Source organism: Aotus nancymaae, unplaced genomic scaffold, assembly GCF_030222135.1.
Source record: "Aotus nancymaae isolate 86718 unplaced genomic scaffold, 86718_ANA_hifiasm-v0.15.2.pri h1tg000058l, whole genome shotgun sequence".
Lineage (NCBI taxonomy): Eukaryota > Metazoa > Chordata > Mammalia > Primates > Aotidae > Aotus > Aotus nancymaae.
The window spans coordinates 14,051,283-14,067,893 of record NW_026988472.1 but is presented as its reverse complement, the minus strand read 5'-3'; the positions used below and the strand labels follow the sequence as shown (position 1 = coordinate 14,067,893).

At 35.9% G+C, this 16,611-nt stretch overlaps 1 protein-coding gene across 16 annotated transcripts in view; it reads left to right on the top strand.

Moving 5' to 3' along the window:
• KDM6A (lysine demethylase 6A) overlaps nt 1-16,611 on the top strand; it is a 202,961-nt gene that overhangs the window by 122,124 nt on the left and 64,226 nt on the right. For all 16 annotated transcript variants that reach the window (XM_012448175.3, XM_012448173.3, XM_012448172.3 and 13 more), the window contains 2 exons: nt 6,694-6,748; nt 9,405-9,439. Coding sequence is in view for 15 of the 16 variants with exons in the window: in XM_012448173.3 (XP_012303596.1) it covers nt 6,694-6,748; nt 9,405-9,439 (90 nt within the window). In the remaining variant the exon portion in view is untranslated. The remainder of the gene's footprint in view (nt 1-6,693; nt 6,749-9,404; nt 9,440-16,611) is intronic.

Here is a 16,611-nt window from a genome sequence, read left to right as displayed (position 1 = left end):
AACTGAGGAGTTAGGGTGATTCCAAGGTTCCCTGTGTTACAGGTTTCTCTCTTCTAATATATTTTAACTACAGAAGTCATTTCTAATTAAAAAGTGATTTTGGGTGCTAACTTATAACAACTTAAGGTCATTATATTTGGTCTTCGGCTGGGCCCGGTGGCTCACTCCTGTAATCCCAGCACTTTGGGATGCTGAAGCAGGCGGATCACCTGAGATCAGGAGTTCAAGACTAGCCTGGCCAACATGGTGAAACCCCGTCTCTACTAAAAATACAAAAAAAGAAACAAAAAACAATTATCTGGGTGTGGTGCCTCATGCCTGTAATCCTAGCTACTCGGGAGGCTGAGGCAGGAGAATCGCTTGAACCCAGGAGGAAGAGGTTGCGGTGAGCAGAAATCATTGCAACTCCAGCCTGGGCAACACAGTGAGACTTCTCTCTAAAATACATATTTTGGAGAGAAGAGTATATGTGTATGTATATATTTTGGAGACAAGTATATGTGTGTATATGTATGTGTGTGTGTATATATATACATATATATATATTTGGTCTTCAAAGGCAGCTTATGAAGCAGTCACTATATTGTCACATTTTTAAAAAAGTTATGTTTGGCCAGGCGCAGTGGCCCACGCCTGTAATCCCAGCGCTTTGGGAGGCCGAGGTGGGCAGATCACCTGAGTTTGGGAGTTCGAGACCAGCCTGGCCAACATAGTGAAACCCCGTCTCTACTAAAAATACAAAATTTAGGCCGGGTGCAATGGCTCAGGCCTGTAATCCCAACACTTTGGGAGGCTGAGGCAGGCAGATTGCCTGAGGTCAGGAGTTTGAGACCAGCTTGGCCAACATTGTGAAACCCCGTCTCTACTAAAAATACAAAAAATTAGCCAGGTGTGGTGGCAGACATCTGTAATCCTAGCTACTCTGGAGGCTAAGGCAGAAGAATCACTTGAACCAGGGAGGCGGAGGTTGCAGTGAGCAGAGATGGCACCACTGCACTCCAGCCTGGGCAGCAGAGTGAGACTGTCTCAAAAAAAGAAAAAAAAGGTTATGTTTTAAAAAGATATTCTACAGTGCACATTTTTGCAGTATCCCCCTTTATAAAATATATATCATCCTCACCTTGTATTAATTATTTGTGTACATATCAGTCTTACTCTAATATCAATGCAAATTGCTCACTAGATAGAAATACCTTGGAAATTAAATTGGCTCATATTCTGATCATTTTGTGTACATGGATTAGATGCAAACTAGGACCAGTTTTTAAAAATGTCTAGTCAGTTGCATACGTATGCTTTTGTAAAGTATAATAGAAATGAAGAGTGGGAAGACTAGGTAGGATACAGCTACAGGAAGAAAGTTGAGCAGGAGCTGTAAGATAAATGGTTGCTCTTTGGATGGATGGGTGCAAGGTAATGAATGTATCCTAGAGATCTTAGAGATTTGTCAACTGACTTGATGTGGGAAGAGATTCCCTGCTTATGGGCTCAGGCCGCTTTTTTTTTTTTTTTTTTTTGAGACGGAGTCTTGACCTCAGGTGATGCGCCCGCCTTGGCCCCCCCAAAGTGCTGGGATTACTGGTGTGAGCCACCACCACCAGCCTTATACCACTTTATTGTGTTAAATAAGGGAATAAAGAAAGTAGCACCTGGTTTTGGGTTTAGGAGGTGAAAAGGCTCTGAATGGAGATAAGTCATTTGGGAGTAAATTGATTTGGGGGTACCTGAGGGATATCAGATATTCATGCAGACAGATATAAATCTGGAGCCAAAAAGAAGCAAAAATAAGAGCTGGAACTAAGATTTTGAACATCTTCAGTGTACAATGTGTTTTATCTTCCTTTTTTTTGTTAAAGAAATTTTTAGAGACCGGCTGGTAAACTTCAAAAAAGGAGTCTCTTTTTTGAGTGAAGATTGCCAGAATTTGTTAGCTATTAGCAAGTCATTGGTATGCCAGAGTCCCTCCTGGAAATAGTTGTAATAACCTTGCATTACAAAGAGAATCAGAACTGAATTTGAGGGCTTTGGGAGAACCTCAGTCAGATCATCTTGACCAGGAACATGGCTCACAAGCCCTACCAAAACTTGGCCATTTTCAGTTCTGTATCTTATTTTAGAGACTACATTTTTAAAGTAAGTACCATGACAGCCTAAGGCATTTCCCTATTCTTACCCATAGACTATTCGTTTTAGGAATCAAGTTTGTTGGTTTTAAATTATACCTTTATTTTTAAATTTAAATTTTATTTTTTTGAGACAGAATCTCACTCTGTTGCCCAGGTTGGAGTGCAGTGGCACGATCTTGGGTCACTGCAACCTTCGCTTCCTGGGTTCCAGTGATTCTCATGCCTCAGCTACCTGAGGTGTGCGCCACCATGCCACCGCAAGCATGTGCCACCGCACCCAGCTAGTTTTTGTAATTTTAGTAGAAACTGGGCTTTGCCATGTTGGCCAGGTTGGTTTCAAACTCCTAGCCTCAAGTGATCTGCCCACCTTAGCCTCCCAAAATGCTGAGATTATAGATGTGAGCCACCATGACCCACCCTAAATCATAATTTTAGAAGTGTGGCAATCTGTAACAATAAGAAAAAGATGATTTTCTTTTGACATGCAAGAGTACCTGGCACACCTTTCATTTTCTTGCTTAAATGGTCAGTACAACCCTGTTTTATAAGGGTTCTGTAAAAATAACTTCAGTGGTTTTCTCAACCTGAAGTAACTCTTTTCTTATATTCCTCATCTATATCTTTTTGGACTATGTTACAGAGTTATCTTTTCTGTGCTTTCTCAGAGCAGGCTAAACTTTTAAAACTCCTTTTAGCACATTAATTTTAGTGAACATTGTATTCTGCCGGTGAATACCCATAGAGGAGTGCCTGACATAGATAAAAGCTGGTAAAAGCTGGTTGCCAGAGTGTCAGTCCTAAAATGCCGTGTGTCTACCTTAATTGGATATAGCCAGCAGTATCAACTATACATACCTTGTTTATATAGTCTGAAATAAAGGTTTCTGGGACAAGCACATAATTTTAAAACTTCAAAATAGAATAGTGTGATTTAACTCTGTATATTAGAATAACTTGCAGAAGTTTTTTCTGGTTTGTAGAATGTTACTCCCAACCCACTGAATCAGAACATTCTAGATTGGTACTAGAATCCAAACATTGCTCCAAATTAATAATTTATAACTCAATACACAATTTATCAATTGCAAAGCGTTATTCCATTGCTTGTTTTCGGGATTGGGAATACAGTTGAAGGTTTCTACAAGTGAAAAGATTCATGAGATAATCAGACTATATACAGCTAGAAATAAAACAATTTAAAGGGAAATAAAATCTTGAAACTCAAGTTTTATGTGTTAATTACATGAATATAGATTTCTCCTCCGCAATAGAAATCAAGTTCCATTGGCTGTATTAGGCAAAATACTATAACATTATTTTGAAATATTGAACACGTTGAAGGCTTTTAAAACAAAAGGTGACTTTGGTGATAAAGATGTCAACAGAAATGGTAATGAATCAAACCTTGCGTTAAATTGGACCAGAAGTGCTCCATAAAAAGAAAATCTCTATAACATTAAAAAAAAGTCATAAGTAAATCTTCTCGCTTGGAAACTAATTTTCTGTAGACTGCTTTCTGCCTTCAGGTTTGTATATAGTCTTTGAACTGCGGAGGCCTCTTCTGCATAATAATTATTTCACACAGCAGTAGCCAGTTTCAGCACTACAATATTTCAGTGTGAGGCACAGATGTTCCCTAGCTGCCTCTATTGGTTGCAGGGAAGGGTGCTGGATATTTTACCATGGTATTTTCATGTTTGTGGGCTGGTTATCATAATTGATAGTCTTTTCTACTGGTGTATGTGTTAATAGGTACATCTATTTTGCATCTGGTTTAGGTCCTGTAAATGAAGCTTTGTGGTCATGTTATCCCCACCCCATCCCTCATCTCTCTTGAGAGTGCTGAATGTTTTTCAGTGTTTTTCTTTTCTTGGATTGTTTTGTGTGGCTGTTCTTAGTTTCTTATAAACATTTAGCAATTATTCTGTAAGTTCTTTCACTCTCATAATGCACGTTTTTGAATGTGTATTTGTTTTTTGTTGTTGTTTTTGAGATGGATTCTTGTTTGGTTCCCCACAGGCGCCCGCCACCATGCTGGCTAATTTTTGTATTTTTAGTAGAGATGGGTTTCAGCAAGTTGGCCAAGCTGGTCTCGAACTCCTAATCTCAGGTGATCTGCCTGCCTCAGCCTCCCAAAGTGCTGGGAATGTAGGCATGAGCCACCGCACCCGACTGAATGTGTATTCTTTCGCTAATTTTCCTCTATCTTTGTTGTTTGGAAATGTTTGATATTTCATAGTGTCGTGGGTTTGAAATGGTATATCAGTAACTTGATTGCTGCTTTTAAGATTGTTCAATAATTACACAAAACGTGGTCAAGAAATACTGTTCCCAGGTTTCCTTGCAGTATCTTGAATTACTGATAAATGAAATGTAGGCTGGGCTATTTGAATTTTACATCTCTATTCTTTGTGGGGTTTCAGTGAAATAGTAAAACTAAAATATTGCCATATCGAAGGCTGTTTCTTCTCATTTCAGTTTGTATCCTTTGATGGCTCAGTTAGGAGTGGTGGTCTGTGTTCTTCAATCTAAATATTAATTTATGCTTACAGGATAAATTAGAAATGTAGTACAGTCTGAATGTGTTACTACTCTTCTGCTCTTTCTGTCTAGAGAAAAGCAATTTATTATAAAGCGTGCTTTTTTGCTTTCATAGTACTCACATTTTAAAATAGTCTGTTTTCTATTGCTGTGGTAGCACACTAAAGGGATGTTTGAAGACATAGTCTGCTTAGTAGGCCAAGGGAAAATGAATGCAGTTTCCAAAGTGTTCAAATGTTAGAATTTTTTCATTCAGTCAACCATGACAAATGATTTTTCACTTTTGTTTTGTTGACCATTTCATTCCTTATGTCTGCATTGTCTTTAGGGCATTATAGGCTCTTGATAAATACTTGCTGGATAAATTAAACATTTAATATTTAAGGGTCACAGTCATTTTGTTAGTAATTTACCCATTCAGAAGATGTAATCAGCTTTAAGTTTTAAGAAAACCACAAGTGTTGGGCAGCCTAATTATGCATGCACATCAGGGACTTTTTTTTTGAGATGGAGTCTCTTGTCGCCCAGGCTGGAGTGGAGTGGCATGCTCTCAGCTCACTGCAACCTCCACCTCTCGGGTTCAAGCAGTTGTGCTGTCTCAGCCTCCCAAGTAGCTGGGACTACAGGTGCATGCCACCACGCCCGGCTAATTTTTGTATTTTTAACTAGAGATGGTGTTTCACCATATTGGTCACATCAGATGATCCACCCAGCTTGGCCTCCCAAAGTGCTGGTATTACAGGCATGAGCCACCGTGCTCCGCCAAGAGACATTCTTGAGTGAATATATTAATAATAGCTAGTGTTTGTACCAAATGATGTCTTCTAATTTTTCATTCCTTGTGACTTTGGGTAGCCAACATTAGTTGCTTCTTATTAATTGAGGGTTCTAGTTGACCCAAGTACATTTTGATTGATTCTTTGTTGAATACAGTACTCAGTGCTTGCTGATCATTATTTCTCTTGATAAAAGTTCTTCGGGGGCTTACATCTAGAAGTTGTCATTATGAATATCAATTAGCAGTTTCTCCAGCAGTTATAAAACAATACGACTCTTGGTAAATTTTCGGATTGTGGATAGGAATGAATTTATCATGGTCTTTTTTTTTTAATGCTTTCCACTTTGTTGATTACTTTTAATGCTAAAAATTTGTGGAGGCCCAGAAAATTTGAGTATACATTTGTGGGAATATCCTTTAGAAGAGTTTCAAGAGATTTATTCATCTTTTTAAACTTAGATTTCATACCAACTCTAGTACTTGTTTGTCTTACACCTGGTTTAATGTTGATAAACTAGATGTTAAATGTCACCCAGTGTTCTTGATAATATGCATTCTTAAAAATTAGTATTATGCATTGATGTTAATGTGCTTTCATGATATTATAAGTGGATACTAAGTTAGTGGCTTAATATTGACTGGGAAATTATGCAGATTCTATACATACAATGTCACATTGTAAAAGGACAGTTATATTTGGTAGATGAACTTGGACATAGGCTATTTTAAAAGACACTTAAGTACAGTGGTTATTGAAAGATCAGTAAAGACAAAGTTTTACCCTCTATGACAATTCTCATAGTGATTTTTTTGTTTCAGAAGTTCATGTCTCATTTTGAGATAAGCAGTGGTGTTCTGACAATACCAACAGACTTCTACTTGGATTTTTAAAAATAATCATATATTCACTATTTAAACTGTTGTATAATACTTCCTGTTTACTTGAAGACTTACAGGTCTTACCTTTGTCATATACATAAAAATATACATAGGATAACCTGGTAAAATTAACTCTTCTTCAAATTCTCCATTCTCAGCTCTCTCAAGAAAATAACCCTGCAGCATGTCAGTTGTCAGCAGTAAATATTCAAAGTATTTCTAGTTGGTAGGCTACTGTATTTTTTTTTTTTTTTTGCATAGCATGTGTTCATTATTATGTGTTAGACCTTACATACCTGGAAACTATCTTAAGATACTTTTATGTGACTCTAAATTTAGTGCATTAATTTTCTCACTCTCCTCTTGCAGCATTTTCAGTTAGCTTTGGTTGACTGTAATCCCTGCACTTTGTCCAATGCTGAAAGTAAGTATTATTAAGTACCATGGTTTTCTACATGTATTCAGATCACTTCGTGGCAAATAATAATGTTAGTGATAAATTCTGTGCAATTTTTTCTTTTAGAATTGTTTAATGTAACCGTATTGGTTGCCATGGCTACTTACACAAATGCAACCTGCAAGACCAGATACTGTGAACAGCCCGTGTCTAAAATAGTTAGGCCAGTGAAGTAGGTTGTTGAATTAAAATTATCTGCACTAATGAACAAGATTGATTTTTTTCTGTTGCGTATTATATTGTAGATGACTCGGTAGGATTAAAAACAGATTTTACTGGTCTTTTAGAAAACATGAGTATATAAAGATTCTTATCTGATAGCTTACTGATTGCTCCTATGTGGGATTAAAATTATTGGTAATTATGAAGACATATTTGTGACTTATTATAGTTTTGTGTATCATATAGAAAGTTTGAGATGGCATTTTTCAATTAATTAGAAAAGAATGCATTTATAAGTCATGTTCTAATGAAGTATTTTTTTCCAGTTATTTTCTGCTTCTATATAGATGTCTTTTCAAAAGCATTTCTAAAACTAAGACTACTTTTCACTAATGTCTCTCTATAATCTCTTTTTTAAGTGATTTACAGGAGGCTAAGGCAGGAAGATCACTTAAGTGCAGGAGTTCGAGGATGCAGTTGAGCTACTATGGCACCACTGCACTCCAGCCTAATTGGCAGAGAAAGACCCTGTATCAAAATGAAACAAAAAACAAAAAAAATAACTTACAGCAAAAACTGACTTTCTAACACCTGGAATCCTTTGTATTATATGTTTATCACTTACATATGTTTATCAGTAATTATGTATTTTGGTGTATTTATTTAGTATACTCTAAAGTATCCAGTAAAAAGATTTAAGAATATTCATTGAAGCTGAATTTCTTAAAAATTGTCTTACTTAAAAAATAAAATTTTTAATTGGTATGCGCAATTAATAACAATTTCAGTCATACAAAGGATTCCAGGTTTTAGAAAGTCAGTATTTTGCTGTAAGTTACTTTTTTGTTTTTAGTTTTCGTTTCATTTTGAGACAGGGTCTTTTTCTGCCACTTAGACTGGAGTGTAGTGGGGCCATAGTAGCTCAACTGTAGCCTCGAACTGCTGCACTTAAGTGATCTTCCTGCCTTAGCCTCTTGTAAATCACTTAAGAAAGAAAAGAGTACAGAGAGATATTAGTGAAAAGTAGTCTTAGTCTTTAGAAATGCCCTAGGAAATTGTTGAATCACCAAAAATGCTATGGAATTTTCAATATAACATGGATTAAAACATCATCTAAGCCAGATGAATTATGTCTTACTTTTACTAAAGGTAATTTCCTGAGAAAATGTAAAGGATTCTTATCTTCTTAAATGAAATTCAGGATCCAGTACTGATTAGTGTGTTTGCAGAATAAATGGTAGAAAAATAACAAATGCAGCAATATTTTCTAGTTTCTAAGATAAGGTTAGATTTGAAAAAAACTGACTCACTGGTTTAGTAGTTTATAAAGTTTTAATTTATACCTTTTTCTTAATTATATATTCAGGTTATATAAACCATTTAGAATATATAGATGCTTAAAATTCTTTTCAAATCAGTTTATGAGAATAAGGAAGCAGCTGACTATCCTTTAATTCATTATGGTCCTAGTACCTAAAAGGTAACTTTGGTAAGTCAGTTTGAATGATAACTTTTTACAGATGTCTCATAAATATCAAACTAAATATTTTGGCAAATTCTCATTTTATTCTACTCTGTTGAGTTTAAATCTCAGTTGTAGATCATTACTCTTGAGGAAAAAATGTCTGCATAGGTAGGATGAGTGCCACAAGGCAGAAAACTGTTGAATTTGAAACAACCATCCTGAGTATACTTTCAAGTCGGCTATGCATCTTTTTCTGTTTATTATTGAGAAGGGAAACAGGAAATAGGATAACCATTATTCATTTAACCCAGGACTGAGGAATTTCCCGGGATTTTCAGTGCTAAAAGGTGGTTGGGAACATGCACTCAAACGGGAGAGCATGTTCTCTGTTTAGAGACTTTTGGCTATTGCCGTTCAGTTGATTTGACCTGATTACTGGATAATTATGATAATGTCTGATGTCACAACAAATGTAGGTACCTATTTTGAGCCAGTATTACTCTTTTCAACACTAGCCTCTTTATTGTCTTTGTAAAACATACTTCTCTTTGAATTTTTTATGTGAACATTGATTCGTACTTTAGTTTTAACATTTTTAAATTAAATATTGACTTTGCTCTTTTTTCAGTTTTTAAATACTGCATTTTGAAATGTATAAATTATAAAGGTTTTCTCTATTTGTTTAATGTTGCCCTTTTGAACTTTGTAAAACGTATATTCACTTCCTATAGATTTAATGCTAATTTTAATAACATTGACAGAAATTTCATTTTATAATGACTAACAATGAATACATGTGGTTTCTTAGGATTGTGTTCTTTAGTGTGTTTGTTTATATATTCTGTTTTAGTAAAAGCAAATAAAAGTTATATTTTCTAACTTAAATCTATATAATGTAGACTGTGATAATGTTTGATGTTTTGTTATTCTTACTTAATTTGCCCCAAATTCTGCTGTATTGTTACTGATTTTTTTATTTTTCATCATCCTTTGCAGTTCAGTTTCACATTGCCCACTTATATGAAACCCAGGTAAGTATTTTAACTTTATTTAAAACAAAAGCAAACAAAAAATCATCACTCCTATCATACTTTACTGAAATCAGAAATGTACAGATAATTTAATGGCGTTCTGGGCATTAATTCTTAGGTAAACTTTATATTTTATACTCATTAAATGTGATCAAGATGCTGCTTAGTAAAATAGTTATTCTACAGAATGCTTGCTGTGTACAAATAAATTACAGTTAATATTTTCCTTTAAACTTGATTCATTTGCAGCCAGGCACGGTAGCTTATGTCTGTAATCCCAGTGCTTTGGGAGGCCAAGGCGGGCAGATCATTTGAGGCCAGGAGTTCAAGACCAGCCTGGCCAACATGCTGAAACCCTGTCTTTACTAAAAATACAAAAAATTAGCCAGGCATGGTGGCAAGCACCTGTAATCCCAGCTACTCGGGATGCTGAGGCACAAGAATTGCTTGAACTCTGGAGGTGGAGGTTGCAGTGAGCCAAGATCTCGCCACTGCACTCCAGCCTGGGCAACAGAGTAAGACTCTGTCTCAAGAAAAAAAGAAACAACTAGATCATTTGCAAGCTGATTGATCTAGATCATTTGCAAGCGGAAATGGCTGTATTTAAGATTTCTCTTATTCTTAATGCCAAATGCCGTTCTTTTCTTTTCAAAGTGTTTATAGATGGTTGTTGTAATGCGTTGTTTTTTAAAAAAAATTCTTTTGCTTTTTCTTAAGACTGAAATAACTCTTCTAAGTGTGACTATTGGAAAGGCATAAAGAGTCATCTCTTGATGTCCTTGCCATTAATTTCATGGCTCCTTTACTTTAAAAAACTTTTAAATTTTAGAACATCTTGGTTTTGTTTGTATTGATTGATACACAGTCAAGATTGGTACATCTAGATTTTGCTTAGTTGTATGATAAAAGTTTACAACATTGGGGGAGTTGGGGGAAGAGGAGGGAGAGCATTAGGACAAACACCTAATGCCTGCAGGACTTAAAAGTTAGATGATGGGTTGATAGGTGCAGCAAACCACCGTGGCATATGTATACCTATGTAACAAAACTGCACATTCTGCACATGCATCCCAGAACTTAAAATTAAAAAAAAAAAAGTAGCTGGATGCAGTAGCTCATGCTTGTAATCCCACACTTTGGTAGGCCGAGGCAGGCAGATCACCTGAGGTCGGGAGTTCAAGACCAGCCTGACCAACATGGAGAAACCCTGTCTCTACTAAAAATACAAAATTAGCTGGATGTGGTGGCACATACCTGTAATCCCAGCTACTCAGGAGGCTGAGGCAGGAGAATGAGTTGAACCCGGGAGATGGAGGTTGCGGTGAGCCGAGATCACGCCATTGCACTCCAGCCTGGGCAACAAGAGCGAAACTCTGTCTCAAAAAAAAAAAAAAAAAAAAAAAAAAGTATACCACATTCATTTTAGGCAGTGGTATGGAAAATCAAGAATAAATTTATGAGACTCAAAATTAGGTCATTGTAGTTTATATAAATTTTTGACAGCTTTTTAGGAAACAAATATTGTTTTTTATATGTCTACATAATTTATAAGATCTGTTTTGATGTATTGACCCAAGTATTACAATAAGGCATATATGTGCCATGCAGAGTTCATACCCACCAGATGCAAGATCCTACTACATCTCATTATTTATATTGTTGTAGGATGTAATCAGATAGTTTGAGATCATTTTTACTGGTGGTTCCCAAACCCAGCTCTATGGCAGAATTATCTGGGAAGCTTTATAAATGGGGAGCTTTAAAAAATTAACATGACATTTCTGGGTACATCAACTCCTCCATCCCCCTTCTTACCCCATATTCCCTGAATCATAAATGATGCACACTCAGGTTGAGTTCTGATTTTGTTTTCCTCCAGTTTTTCTGGTTCTCGATGAGATCACTGATCTGTCCTTAGCTGAAGCAGAAGAGTTATTTATTTATTTATTTATTTGAGACAGAGTCTCGCCTCTGTCACCCAGGCTGGAATGCAGTGGCGCAATCTCAGCTCACTGCAACCTCTGCCTCCCAGGTTCAAGTGATTCTCCTGCCTCAGCCTCCTAAATAGCTAGGACTACAGGTGCCCACCACCATACCTGGCTACTTTTTGTATTATTATTATTATTATTTTTTTTTAAGTAGAGACAGGGTTTCACCATGTTGGCCAGGCTGGTCTCAAACTCCTGACCTCAGGTGATCCACCCACCTTGGCCTCCCAAAGTGTTAACCTTTATTTTTCATGAGTATTTTTGCTGGAGATGGAATTCTATCTGACTGCTTTGAAATTCACAATACCTTTGTGAATTTCTTTTCACAAATGAAAGAATACCATTGATTCTTTCATCTAATAAATTTTAATAATGATTCAGATTAAATAAAACAAAAAGAATAAATTCATGGCAAACAGTATATAATTATTAGGTGACAGGAAGATGACACTGTAAGCATATGAAAGGATTTAAAAAAAACTCTACTCCAGTGATTGTAATACAAATTTTCATTTTCAAGTGAAAAATTAAGAGAAGCAAGATGGCCTGCTTACCTACCTATTAAAAGTTTTTATAGTTCCACCAATTTTAACCAATAGACCCTATTTATGAATATGGATTTAGGAAATTTAAGTGACATGTATTTAATGGCTACTGCTAGGTAAACAGTAGTTCAAAGGAAGTTTCTCTACTTCTCTACATAGGAAGAAGTCTTCCCCACTAATAAATGAAGGAGGGTCATTTCATAATCCCCGAAGGACCTGTCCCCACATTACCTTCGTAGGATTAAATACTAACATCATAATTAGAATTGTAAAATTATGAAATACGACTTTACCTAGAATAGTATTAAAGAAATGTTAGCGAGTGCAATGGCTTTGTGATATTGAGCTTCTAATGTTTGAAAGGCAAAAAAAAAGAGGTCTTGGCCAGGCACGGTGGCTGACGCCTGTAATCCCGGCACTTTGGGAGGGCAAGGTAGGTGGATTGCTTGAGCTCATAGTTCAAGACCAGCCTGGACAACATGGTAAAACCCCATCTCTACCAAAAATACAAAAATTAGCAGAATGTGGTGGCACACGCCTGTAGTCACAGCTGCTGGGAGGCTGAGGTGGGAGGATCTCTTGAGCCTGGGAGGTGGAGGTAGCAGTGATCCGAGATCTCGCTGTTGCACTCCGGCCTGGGTGACAAAGCGAAACCCCATCTCAAACAAAAAAATAAAAAGGTGGTGGCTGACATCTGTAATTCCAGCACTTTGGGAGGCCAAGGTGGGTGGATCACAAGGTCAGGAGTTCGAGACCAGCCTGGCCAATGTGGCGAAACCTGGTCTCTACTAAAAATACAAAAATTAGCTGCATGTGGTAGCATTCACCTGTAATCCCAGCTACTTGGGTGGCTGAGGTAGGAGAATTGCTTGAACCTGGGAGGCGGAGGTTGCCGTGAGCTGAGATGGCGCCATTGCACACCAGCCTGGGTGACAGAGCCAGACTCTGTTTAAAAAGAAAAAAAGATTCTCATAGGTTGTATATTGTATATGTATATTGTCATATCATCTGTAAATAAAGATAACTTGCTTCTCTGTACATGTGCCACACAGTGATGTTTTGATTAATGAAGGATCACATATATGATGGTGGTCCCATAGGATTATGATAATGCATTTTTACTGTACTTTTTCTATTTTTTTAACTGTATCTTTTCTGTGTTTAGATATTTACTATTGTATTGTAATTGTCTATAGTATTTAGTATAGTAACATACTGTACAGGTTTGTAGCCAGAAGCAAAGGCTATGCTGTATAGCTTAGCTGTGTAGTAGGCAATACTGTTTAGGTTTGTGTAAGTATACTCTGTGCTGTTTACACAATGATGAAATCGTTAAGCGATGCATAACTATATAATGTCATATCTCCAAATATATTATCAGTTATTCTTGAACATTTATATTGATGCATTAATTTACTTTCCTTGTTTTATTAGCTGGGACCTCCAAATCATTTTTTTTCTACAGTAATAATACTAGGCTTCTTTTCTTTTTCTTGAGTTTAGTGAAATAATTTGAGCAGTTAACCATCTTAATTCTTATAGTCTTTAAAGTTTAAAGATAGAGGATTTCTCCCTTTCCATTATGTTACTAAAATGTTAGTTATTTTTGAATAAATAATCCAAAATGAAAAGTTTTGAAAGAATACACAGTGAAGTATCCTCTTCCTTCCACTTCCCCAGGCACTGACTCCCCTCTGTAAAGCCATCAATATTACCAGTGGTTTTTAAATCTTTCCAGAGAAACTTGGTGTATATATAAGCAAGTCCACATATGTTTACATGTATATTTCTTGTATTTAATTTTATTCAAATGATAGTCAATAATGTATGTTCTCTTCTGACCTTGCTTTAATTTTTAACTTAATATTATATCTTGGAAATCATTCCATATCAGTACGTGTAGAGCTGCATCATATCCCTTTACATATAGATGTACTGTTAACTAATTTGACTACTCCCCTTTGAGGAATAATTACAAATAATGTTTTTATGAATAACACTGTTTATAAGAATTTTTTCATTTTTAGCACTTTTCTGTCAAGCATTATTACCAAAACACTAGTCTTATCTGTTATTATACTATAGCAAAATAATATAGATAAGTACTATAATGCTTATCCATATTAAACATCTATAATATAGATAAGTATTTTACACAGATCCAAGAATTCTACATAAACAAAAGAATTCCAGCTGATAGATAGGTATGTGATAAATATGTGGGGTTTATTTCATGAATACATTGGGTTTTACCATTTTAAGCAGTTTTAAGTGTACAGCTCACTGACATTAAGTACATTTGCATTGCTCTGCAGCTGTCAACCACCATTCATCACTAAAACTATTTCATCATCCCAAAGTATCCATTAGGTAATAATTCCTCATTACCACCTTCACTGGGCTCCTAGCAACCACTATTCTACTTTCTGTCTCTATGAGTTGACCACTGTAGGTATTTCATAAAAGTGAAATCAGCTAGGTGCAGTGGTTCATGCCTGTAATCTCAGCACTTTGGGAGGCCGAGGGGTGGATCATTTGAAGTCACGAGTTTGAGACCAGCCTGGCCAACATGGTAAAACCCCACTTCTACTAAAAATACAAAACTTAGCTGGGTGTTGTGGCAGGCACCTGTAGTCCCAGCTACTCGGGAGGCTGAAGTAGGAGAATTGCTTGAACCCGGGAGGTGGAGGTTGCAGTGAGCCAAAATCGCGCCACTGTGCTCCATCCAGCCTGGGTGACAGAGTGAGACTCTGTCTCAAGAAAAAAAAAGTGGAATCATACAGTATTTGTGCTTTTGCATCTGACCACTTAGCATAATGTCTTTAAGGTTCATACGTATTGTAGTATGTGTCAGAATTCCATTCCTTTTTAAGACTAAATAATATTCCATTGTATGGATATACTACATTTTGTTTATCTGTTTCATCTGTTGATAGACACTTGGGTTGTTTCCAGTTTTTGTCTCTTGTGAATAGTGCTGCTTGACCATGGGTGTGTATCTAAGTTGTTAAGAGTTCCTGCTTTTAGTTCTTTTTTGCAACATACCCAGAAGTGGTGTTGCTGGATCATATGGTAATTCTGTTTAATTTTTTGAAAAACAGTCATACAGTTTTTCCTTATTTCATTTTGAAGCAAGTATTACATCTGAATCTAATAAAAGACAGTATAATAAGAGAATCAGTATACAGATTGATATGATGAATATTGGTGTAAAAATGCTGATAAAATGTTAGCAAACAGAATATCTTATCTCATTAAAAAAAACACAATATACTATGACCAAGTATTATTCATTTCAGGAATGCCAGGAATCTTAGGAAATTTAAGGAAATCTAAGGAAATCTAGGAATCTTAGAAAATCTATTAATGTTGTAGTAATAGAATCTTAGGAAATCTATTAATGTTGTAATAATAGAGCTTAAAGGTAAAGTCAAATCATTATCACCATAGATTCTGAAAAAAAATCTTTGACAAATTCAATACCCATTTCTAATAAAAACACTCTAAAGAATTGTGGATTACTTTCTTATCGTAATAAGATATGTATGCTTTAGTTTTAAAGTCAAAATTTTACTTGAGGCAAAATTCTAGAGATCTTTTCACTAGAATCAGGAGCAAGGTGAAGATACCTACTATTCCATTAGTACTTGGTATTATACTATAGATATTAGCCAGTGTGGTTAGATAAGAGAGTTAAGTCAATTACAGGCACAGATTAACATACAGAAATTAATAAGCTTCAACAGCAATAGTCAGAACGTAACAGGAAAAAATTCTATTTATAGTGTTCAGCAAAGTAGGTTAAATACTTAGGAATAAACTTAAGAGAGATACTGACTCAACAGTATATAAAGATGTTGATTCTTCTTAGTATAACAAACATCAGTACAAAAATACCAACAAACTTTTGTTAGGAGTTAGCTAAGTTGATATGGAAAACATGCTAGAACTGCTAAGATGAAACAGGGATGGGAGGATTGTATGGATTGTACTAACCCAGTAAAACTTGTATAGTTAAAAATGTGGTAATGGCATGTGAATAGACAAATAGATCAGTGAAATATCCTAGAAAGCCTGGGAATAGACCCAAGTACGTGTAGAAACTGAGTATATGATAAAGGTATTATTCTTATTCTAAAGTTCTTGGGACCTGTAATGTCCATCCCATAAATAGAATGTTCTTGGCCCTTCTTTTTGTAAATCTATTCTGGCAGTCTCTTTTGGTGGTGGTGGTGGTGGTGGTGGTGGTGGTGATGGTGGTGATGGTGGTGATGGGTTGGAGTGTCTAGTCCATTTATATTTAATTTGATTATTGATATGGTTGGATAAAGTTAGCTATCATTCTTACTGTTTCCTTTGTATTCTATTGTTTTTCTCTGGTGGTTTTTGCAAGGTTTTTCTGTTTATATTTGGTTTTCAATAATTTGACTTCAGTGTGCTCAGATACTGGTTTTTCCTTTATAATTATACTGCTTGTAGTCTTTAAAGCCTGGAGTTTGATATCTTTTATTAGTTTTGGAAAATTCTCAGCCATTGAGTTTTCAAATAGATTTTCTGCTCCACCGTTTTTCTCTTTTTCTTGGACTCCAATTAATGTATGGTAGACTATATGCTATTGCCTGAAACTTCTTAGATGCCT